Source organism: Gracilinanus agilis, chromosome 5 (genome assembly GCF_016433145.1).
Source record: "Gracilinanus agilis isolate LMUSP501 chromosome 5, AgileGrace, whole genome shotgun sequence".
Taxonomy (NCBI): Eukaryota; Metazoa; Chordata; class Mammalia; order Didelphimorphia; family Didelphidae; genus Gracilinanus; species Gracilinanus agilis.
In genome coordinates this window covers 119,192,522-119,202,923 of record NC_058134.1, presented here as the reverse complement: position 1 = coordinate 119,202,923, position 10,402 = coordinate 119,192,522, and the positions used below count along the sequence as shown (strand labels likewise).

The following is a 10,402-nucleotide window of genomic DNA, read 5'->3' as shown; positions in this document are numbered from 1 at the left end:
AAAGGAAGGAAGGAAGGAAGGAAGGAAGGAAGGAAGGAAGGAAGGAAGGAAGGAAGGAAGGAAGGGGAGGGAGTGGGAAGAGGGAAAGAGGGAAGGGGTGAAGGAAGGAGATTTGAGCATTTAAACAGTATATATATATGAGATAGGTGTTAATATTAGCTCCATTTTTAAGTTGAGGAATCTGAGACAAACAGAGAGGATAAATGACTTGCACCCAGAGTACCAGTAAGTATCTGAGGTCAAATAAGAACTCAGAGCTTCCTGACTCCTGACCCAGCTATCTACTGTGTCACAAAGACATCCCCAATGAATCCAAGTTTACTATATGTATGAAAAGACAGAGCAACCCCCTTCCCCTCTCCCCTGAGCACACCAAGGGTTCACCTGTGTGACCCAGGCGGCTGTTCCTGTTCCTAGAATCATTACTTAAAATAGTCTCTCTTGGCAAGTTTCTGATGGAAAGCAGTCTCCAAAAGTCCTTTGACACTTCTATTCCCTGAAGATCTTGCAAGAGTCTGGTGTTACCGAAGAAACCTTAAGGCACAAATGTGTCAATTCCTAGACAGCTACAAAGAAAGAGAATGAGAGAGCACTAGAAGATATGTACACACATTCTATAAATCTATTTATTCATGAATACATAATCAGCAATGAGAGCTGGGAACGCAAACCAAGAGTCTAAGCTCTCAGTCCTGGACCTTGGCCAGTTGGTCATCCAAGAGAATCTCTGGGATTAAAAACCTTTCACAGCCTAGCTCCAACCTGTCATTATCCTTTAAAAATGCATTACTCCCTTTCATGCATTAATCTTTAGTCCAGCTAAACTGAGTTTGATGTTCCTCACACATAGTGCATCTCCTGCTTCCATGCCTTTGCAGATATGGGGTGTTCTCCTATGCCTGGAATGCCTTCTCTCTTCACCTCTATCTCTTAAACTTCCTAATTTCCTTCAAAGTTCAGTTCAAATACCACGTTTCTCATGAAGCATTTTCTAATCCTCCCAGCTACTACCTTTTCCCAAAAAATTATGTATTAATTTTGTGTGTACTTTTACACAGATGTGTTCTTTCCTTTATGTAACTTAGTCTCCTTGGGTAACTATTCTGTTGTCTAATGATTAATTAATCAATCAACAAGCATTTATTAAGTGCCTATAATACACAAGGCACCATACTAAATACCAAAAACACAGAGGAAAGGAAAAACACACACAGAAAAAAAGACCTCTGCCTTCAGGGAGTTTACATTCTAGTGGTAGAAGACAGTAAATGAACAAATAGGGATATACAACCTACAAACAAAAAATGCTGTCATGTCTGACTTTTTGTGATCCCATTTGAGATTTTCTTGGGAAAGATACTGCAGTGGTTTGCCATTTCCTTCTTCAGATCACTCTACAGATGAGAAAACTGAGGCCAGCAAGGTTAAGTGACTTGCCCAGGGTCATATAGCTAGCAAGTGTCTGAGACTGGATTTGAACTCAAGAAGATGAGTCTTCTTGTAGAAGCCAAATGCTCTATCCACTTTGACACCTATCTGCCCTATACAAGATAGAAAGTAACCTTATAGAGGGAAGATTCAAGTAGCTTGGTAAAGAATAAGAAAAGTCCTTTTGAAGAATAGAAGTGTTTGAGTAGAGCCTATGATAAGAATTTAATAAATGCTTGTTGAATGACTACAGCCTGAACGAATCATCATCACCATCTACACTCTGCTCTCTTTCTTCTCTAACTCATCCCTCTCCCAGACTTCTCTGGCCTTCATCTCTATTTCTCTCCATGATACCTTAATAAAAATGGCAGAAAAAAGAGTGCGAATGGGGGTGGAGAAGACGAGTGGGGGTGGAGAAGAGAAAGGATTTATGGTTATCTAAGAATATATGTATATATAAATACACACACACACACTGCTAGAGCCCCTCTCTAATGGCTTATCATGATGGATAAGTGATGTTGGGTTCCTGAAATCTAGACAGCAAGAGTAAGACCATAAAGAGCATGCTCTGATATCTTCTAGCAAGTTGGAGAGGCTTTGAGAATGAGCTTGGTAATAAACGTGTACGTGTGTGTATGTGAGGGGAGGGAGCCGTTGGGCAGCCAGCTACTCTAATGATGTTGAGAGGCTTATCACCATACCCCATGATGAGTTATTTCAGCCCCAGCAACTCATGAAACCATTGATTAAAGATGCGGAAGGGTTTACGATCTTTATCAATCAAGTGAGCATCCACACCTATGAAATCACAGGTCCTTTAAGTATTAAATATATTTATTACGTTGTTAATACTATGCCGAGCACCTAGAGTTTACTGCAATCACCTGGGAACAAACCTTGCCGAGTCATTACTAGGGCAAAGTACCTGGCGCTTTTCCCCAAGGCATCGAAATTGAGAGGAGATCAAAAATGTCAAATGATTTTTTTAAACGTTATGCAATTTTACATTCTAGTGTAGTTCCATTTTGATAGCAATTTCACTTCTTCGGTGACATAGAAACAACTGAGCATAGAATCTGTTTATGAAGAATTAGTTAAATTAGAGTTATCAGATTCCGCTTCCTCCACCCTATGATCACATCCTAGAAGAGCACGTAGCTCCTTCGCAGAAAGGTAGCTCCCTAGTAACAAGTCTCAAGGTGTCCAGTGGTTTCTATATCAACCCCATAATGGGCCGACGCCTAAAATGTCACCCAAAAGGGGTCAGTGTCCTGAGATACTGACTACCCACTGGTCAGCTGAATTTGTCTCAATTTTTTCCCATATATTTTTAAACATTATAAAGTACTGGGCTGATTTTAGGTCACATTTTTTACTGTTTTCCCCAGGCACAAAAATATTTAGAACTACTCAAGCCACAATCTCCTCAAATCTGAGAAACTGTTTCACAGATTGACTTCTTACAGATCGAGGATAGCTGGAATTCAATCAGTAGAGCAGAAGAAAAGCAGAAAAGACAATAAGTACCCCAGTATTCTAGATCTCAAATCTAATATGCTCATTTGCCCATTTATTGTTTCATTCTAAGTGTCTAGAAACCTGCTCTTATCATAAGATCCTAGATTAGGTCTAAAAAAAATTTCAGGTAACATGGAATCCAATGCTTTCATTTTACAGATTAGGGAACTGAGGCCAAGAGAGATTAAAGGATTTGTCTGGGATCAGGCAGTTAGCAAGTTATCTGAGGCAAGATTTGAACCCAAGTCTTCCTGATTCCAAGTCCAGTGCTCTATCTCCTACACCATACTGCCTTGCTCACTAAGATTATAAATTGGATCAGTATGTCTTTCTTTTACTGGAATAGGTAATAGACTTGAGTATATAATCTGCTCTCTTTCTAGTATATGGCAGAAACATTTGCAGATATTTCTTCAATATGATTCTCCCCCTTTAGCAGTAATTTCTAATATTCAACAACTTAAATCAATATCTTTTTTATTAAGTACCTTCTATGTACCTCTGTACTAGGTGCTGGGGATACAATGAAAAAATGTGAAATATTCCCTGCTCACAAGGAGCTTCTATTCTGGTTGAGAAAGAGGAGATGATAATGTGTACACAGCTAGATGGTCCATTGGACCTGGAGTCAGGAAGGCAGATACTTACTAGCTGTGTGACTCTATACAAGTCATTTAACTTCTATCTGCTTCAGTGTCCTCATCTATAAAATGGGAATAATAATAGCAGGCACCTCTCAGGGTTGTTGTGGGGAATCAAATGAGATAATACTTGTTATACATTTTGTAAATCCTAAAGCACCATAGAAATGCTAGATAGTATTACTATACATAGATAAGTAAATAAAAAATACATTCAGAAACTTTTTTTGTTATTATTAAGAGTAGAAGGAGCTCAGCCAATGAGGTAGTGTGATTTAGTGAGAAAAACATGAGACTGAGGGGGAAATGTCTTAAGTTCCTATCTTAGAATCATCAAATGTGATACAGGGGGGGCAACTAGGTGGATGGAGAGCCAGGTCTAGAGATGGAAGGTCCTGGGTTCAAATCTGATCTCAGATATTGCCTAGATGTGTGGGCCTGGGCAAGTCACTTAACTAATTACTGCCTAGTCCTCACTGCTCTTCTTCCTTGGAACCAATACACAATATTGATTCTAAGATGGAAGGTAGGGTTTTTGTTTTTTTTACTATGATGGAGGACACCATCTTACTTCTCTTAGTCCCTTAGGATCCTATTACAATTTCTGCAAACTAGGAAACTGAGGCTTAGAGCAATAGAATGACTCACTTTTGGTTGCCTCAAGTATAAATTAGGAACAGTATTACCTGCCCTACCTACTTCACAGAGCTGTTTGTGAAAATAATAGAAAGAGAAGATGATCAATAAATAGTTGTCAATTTGAACAAGAAAAGAAAAATTAGTATTCTGAGGGAGGGAGAAGTTTGAAAGCCACTAGAGAAATCATTAATGCCGCCCACTGTTATGATGTCCCACTGGTCTCCAGTCAGATTTTTCTGAAGGCCAACCCTGACTTACCGCACTGCTACAGGGAATATCCTTCACTTTGAGCCAGGCGAGGTCCAGCGTGCCCTCCCCCCTGTAGCAGGACTGCAGCCTCTCCTTGATGCGATCATTGATCTGCTTCAGGACAAAGATGCACAGGGCTGATTCATCCAGCGACTTCATTTTCCTCTTCTGGCCCTTGGAGAACACAGTAAAGAGGATATCGTCATCCGATCGGACTCCCAAGGTCCTGGCGAGAAAAGCCCCTGCCTTGGAGAGGTAGGCGGCTTGCAGCAGGCGATACTCTACCCCATCGTGCTCACAGCCAATGGGCACCTCTACGTACGAGTTGAAGGCTGTGTCCTCCTTACACAGCCTCACCAGCTTGGAGGTGTACACTTGCTCCTTGGTGGTGGAGCCCGGTGGGGACATCATTTCTGGCTGGAGGGTCAGGAAATAAACAAAATTGCCGCTGCTGAAGCCATAGACGTAATAGATGTCGAAGTCGGGGATGATAGTGAAAGTGTCGGAAGGGATCTTAATCATGGACGCCACAAACTCGTCGTGGAAGACGTAAGCGAACATGCCGTCGGCTTCCGAATTCTTGGTCAGTTTGCGGCTGGAGATGGTAGGAAAGTACTCCGGCTTCCCATCCACCGCTGTGGCGATGAACAGCTTGTCATCCAGGTTGTTGTAGGAGACGATGACGCCAAAGACGGAGCCACTTTCGTTGACTCCAGAGAGGTAATGCTCTTTCTTGTGGAATGGCTCTCCCAGCTTGAAGAGGTCCTCCAGTCTGAGAAGTTTACAGATCCCCTGGTATAGGCTCCCACAGGCAATCAGGCGGTTCTCCTTGTAGTCAATGAGGAGCATTTTGTTGACGTTATTGGTGGTCGTAAGAGGTTCGTTGCAGGTCTGGACAATTCGAGGGGGGTAGCACTTGGGATTATCCTCATCGGGTCCTGTCTGATGGGTCACCAGGACCTTCAAGTCACTGGACAACTTATAGATACGGTTGACAGCCCCCAGGTAAATATGCCCTGTCCTCTCATCCACCACAAGGTGGTTGAAGCCCTCAGCGGGCTCTGCAGTGAATGTGAGAAAAGACCGCTTCTGGGCTGAGGATGGGGACTGCCGGGAGAGAAGGGCTGCAGAACCCATCCCCATCAGCAGGAGATGGGAGAGCAGACAAGTCCAGTTCCAAGGCATGGCCTTCATCTCAGAAATGGGTCCTCTTGGCCACAGGAATAGTCACACACCAAGAGGCACTTCAAAGGATCAGGACCCAGGATGGGTCTTCCCCTGTAAAAAGGAAAAAAAGGAAAGACAAATGAGGATGGAAAACAACCAGAGATCTTCAATCTATTCCAGAGGCTGTCCTTTGGGGTTCTTAGAACATTTAGGGGCAGCTAGGTGGTACAGTGGATAGAGTACTGACCCTGGGCAAGTCACTTAACCCTGTTTGCCTCAGTTTCCTCATCTTTCAAATGAGCTGAAGAAAGAAATGGCAAGCCATTCCAGTATCTTTTTTTAAATCCTTCCTTACCCTCTGTCTTAGAATCAATACTGTGTGTTGGTTCCAAGGCAGAAATGCAGTAAGACCTGGGCAATTGAGGTTAAATGATATGTCCAGGGTCACACAAAGACACAAAGAAGTATCTAAGGTCAGATTTGAACCCAGGACTCCCATCTCTGAGCCTGGTTCTCAATCCACTGAGCCACCTTGCTGCTCCACCACCCTGATATCTTTGCCAGGAAAACTCCAAATGGCATTGGAGCATGTAAAAGATAAATGATTTTACCCAGTCTCTCACAACCTAGAAGTATCAGAAATGGGCTCTGCATCTAGGACTGCCTGACTACAAGCCCAATATGATATCTCCTACAAACGACTAAACAAGAGCATTTTAGTAATGAGTCTACCAGGGAGCACAAAGTATAAAGCACTGGACTTGGATTCAGGAAGCCCTGAGTTCAAATCTAATCTCAGATACTTTCTAGCTGCATGACCCTAGAAAAGTCATGTAAACTCTCTTTTCCCTCCATTTCCTCATCTGTAACAATGGGTATGATAATAGCACCTACCTCTCAGAATTGTTGTGAAGATCAAATGAGATTATAGTTATAAAAGGTTTTGCAAAGCTTAACACGCTATACGAATATTAGCTATAAACAAGCATCCCTACTTATGTGGCATTTTATGATATCAAACTACTATATCTCATGCGTTACCTTATTTGACTTCTTGAGCCAAGCAAAATCAAAATGAAATATTCCCATTTTCCAGAAAAGGAAACCCAGTCCCAGAATGGTTCAGTGACTTGCCTAAGATCACGCAGCTAGCAAGGGACCATGATGAGAATAGAATTCAGGTCTTTCGACTGTTAAACTGTGTTCTTTCCATCATACCCTTTCTGACTAGAATGTGGCATCCTTCCATTGGTGTTTAAGGCAGCCAACTGGGTAGCCACATCAACAAGGGACCTGGGTTGAGATTTGGCATTGTAGACACCCAAGAAGCGCTACCCAGAGCTACAGAGAACTAAAGACATTTGTGCCCATACAAAGAACAAAAATCTGAAGTTCAAACTCAATTTTTTGGCACCTATGTTATCAAGTTACTAATGAACAGTTCAGTTCAACAAACATATATTAAGCACCTTCTGTGTGCAGGCTCCTAGAGGAGACTACCTCTCTCTAAAAACTACTGTAAGTGGCTAGTTCCTGTGTTTGTGTGTGTTGGTGCCTAGAGAATCTGTTATTTCACCAGGGTAGGAAAGAGAGAGGGAGATACAAATCAAGATAGAAAGAATGAAAAATTTGTGTCTCCTTTTTCTCTGTCATGCAGTGAGAGAATGAGAGAAGGGTTCAAGCTACAACTCAGTAGATAATTGAGCAACTTGGAGCACATAAAAGATAAATGATTTTGGCCAACCTCTCACAACCAGGAAGAATCAGAAATGGGCTCTGCATCCACAACTGTCTGACTGCAAGCCCATTGTGATATCTCCTACACCCAGGTATGTCCTAATTACCCTCCTATCTCTTCCAACACCTACCACAGTGCTCTGTTCCTCAGACATGATGAACCACCAGGTTTCAGTGCCTTTGGACTTGTTGTCCCTCACAACAGTAATGCTTTCTCCTCCTTCCTCCCAGCTCTTAAAATCCATGACTTCCTTCATAATTTTGCAGAAGACCCTCCTGGATATTAGTGCCATCCCTTCTAAGGTTTTCCTTTAACTTCTTTTAGGTAGTGAATTATTTACATGTTGTTCTTCACTGCCCTCCCCCCCAGAATGTATGCTTCTTGAGGGCAAGAACTAGTTTTGTTTTTTTTTGTTGGCCAGGCAAAATGGCAAATAATTAATGCTTATGGATTGGTTGACAGCAGGCATTTAATTGTTGCGAGAATGAATGTTTATGCATATCCATGCCCACACACATATATTCTACTCTGGCATCTTTTTCTTCTTCTCTGGCCTCCTCCGAGCAGCCAATAAGAGCCAAATTAGAAATCTAAATCCCCAAACTCTCTAAACTGTAGAAACAAGCAAACAAAGTCCTCTGGGTAGGCTGCCCAGCTTAGAGCCCTAATACCATCCTAACAAGGCAGTTCTTGGCTGGGTCCCATTGTAGGGCCTCCTCACAGAGGTTTTCATTAAAAGGGGGAAAATGCCTCAAGAAGTAGTCAAGTAAATAAATAAATAACTCCCACCAGAGGAAAACTTTCAATTCTAATGACCCAATTCATGTCTATTCAAGATGTTTTCTGCCAGTTTCCAAGTGAATCTGTTTCTCCTGCTTCCAAGTGATATAAATTCAGAGCAGAAACTGCTAGGGGTAGGGATAGGAAAATCAGGGAAGCATCTCAATACTATGGAATTTCTCCTAAAAACTGAATTGGGGTGAAGGGGAGCCTCCAGCACCAGGAATAAAAACTAAAATAAGCATTTCAGAAGGCTGGACTACTATAATTATAAATGAACAGAAGTCAAAAGAGTTTAGAAGAAAAAGAGAGTATAACCCAGAAGAGAGAAGCCAAGTCAAAGTAGAGGAGTACAGATCTTGTTACACAAATGCATAGGGCTTTGGGACTTATTAAATAACCGCTTTTCCTTCCTCCTCCGATTCCACCAATAAATATGAATTCATAGTCCTGAGTAAAGGTGATTCAATATATTGAGAATAATACTAGATTTGAAGTCACAGGACCTGAGTTCAAATGTTGGCCCGACCACTTACTACCCTTGTGAACTTGGAAAAGTCACTTCCTCTCTAGAAGGGGAGCTAGAAGCAGCCAGATTGCTCAGTGGATAGAGCCTAAAGTCAAGAAGACCTGTGTTCAGATTCTTTCTCAGACACTTACTAGCTATGTGACCCTGGACAAGTCATTTAACCTCTGTATGCCTCAGTTTCTTCAATTATAAAATGGGGATAATAATAACACCTGCCTCCCAGAGTTGTTGTGAAGAATAAATGAAATGATATTTAATATAAATAATAATAAACAAATATAAATAATATTTAATATAAAGTGCTTAACATAGTGCCTGGCATACAGTAAGTGCTTAATGAATGACCCTTTCTTTTCATTTTCTTCATTCCTTCTCTCTCAAAGTCTCAGTTTCCTCATCTATTAAAAAAAATAGGTAAATCCCTGTAGCCTTATAAGCTAAACTATCAGAGAAAGGACCCCTGGAGGAAGTCAGCAGAGATCACTTAGTTGTTGGGTAAAGGGCATCACTACAATGGATTTTGAAGAGAGGAATTAGTTATCACATGAAGTGAGCAGTATGGAATGTGAAGAGACCACCCCAATTACTTATTTCTTCAAGTGATCTGCTGGCCTTTCCAATCCTTTCTCCTGTTCTCCCTTCAATCATGTCCATGAGAAGCATGATGACATGGTGGTTAGAGTATTAGACTTGGAGCCAGAAAGATCCAGCTCTGTTCCCACTTCTGTCACTTACTGCCTATGTGACCCTCGGTAAGAATTAACTCAGTAAAATGAGAGAATTGGACAAGATGGCTTCCAAAGTCCCTTCCACAGATACATTTACAGTCCAGCATTATCTCGTTGAGGTTGGGGTGGAAGAAGGTTGTCGTATTGTGCTTGTGATGATAACCCTGGAATCCTGCGCTTTGAGTGATCCTTGGAATGGAACCCCTTGGGGGAACATCTCCCCCAGTTAGAATTGTAGCTCTTTGGGAGAAGAGGTCATCTCACTTTTTCATTTGTATTCTTACTACCTTTTTTCTTGACATTCATCATATGGTGGAAAAAGTACTAGCTGTAGAGTGAGAAGAGCTGAGTTAAAGGCTCAGTAATGATACTACTGGTATAATTTGGGCATATTGCTCTACCCACATGGGCCTTACTTTCCTCATTTATCAAATGAAGGAGTTAGACTAGATGGTCCCTGATGGTCTTCCCTGTTCTAAATCTATGTTCCTAAACAATATTGTTCCACTGGATGTGAGGAAAGTTTTGCTGCTATTTTGGAGTCTGGACTTAGAACTTAATTCTTAAGTTACAGAGAGTGTGGGAAGTTCTCTTCTGATGGAGGGAAAAAAAACAAAAGACAAAATGCCAGAAACACAAACTCCTAAACCCTGCTGGTACCTGGAAAGACTCTAGGAAAGGTCACCTGGTGACAGAATTATAATGGCCCTTGAGCTTCACCCTCACTGCCCAGCAATATTATCATGAGGACATTTCATGGGAGGTAAGACAGCTTCTTACAAAGTAAAGAGACTTCTACTACTACTACCCCCAAGGATTCTGTAGCCTTGCAAATAGTCAAGGCTTTACTAATGGATTCTCTGGTCTTCACACCTAAGTTTGATGTTGCTGTCCCACTCTGAGGATATTATCCAAGTTGAAGGGGGGGGGGGAAACAACAGTAAGAAAACAAAACCTAAGATTTCCCACAGGGGTTTTT

The 10,402-nt window shown here is 41.7% G+C and overlaps 1 protein-coding gene across 1 annotated transcript in view; it reads right to left on the bottom strand.

Moving 5' to 3' along the window:
• PLXNA4 (plexin A4) overlaps window positions 1-5,675 on the bottom strand; it is a 588,990-nt gene extending 583,315 nt beyond the window's left edge. Inside the window, exon 1 of the mRNA XM_044679013.1 lies at window positions 4,491-5,675. Coding sequence (XP_044534948.1) covers window positions 4,491-5,675 — 1,185 coding nt within the window. The remainder of the gene's footprint in view (window positions 1-4,490) is intronic.
• Window positions 5,676-10,402: the final 4,727 nt, after the last annotated feature.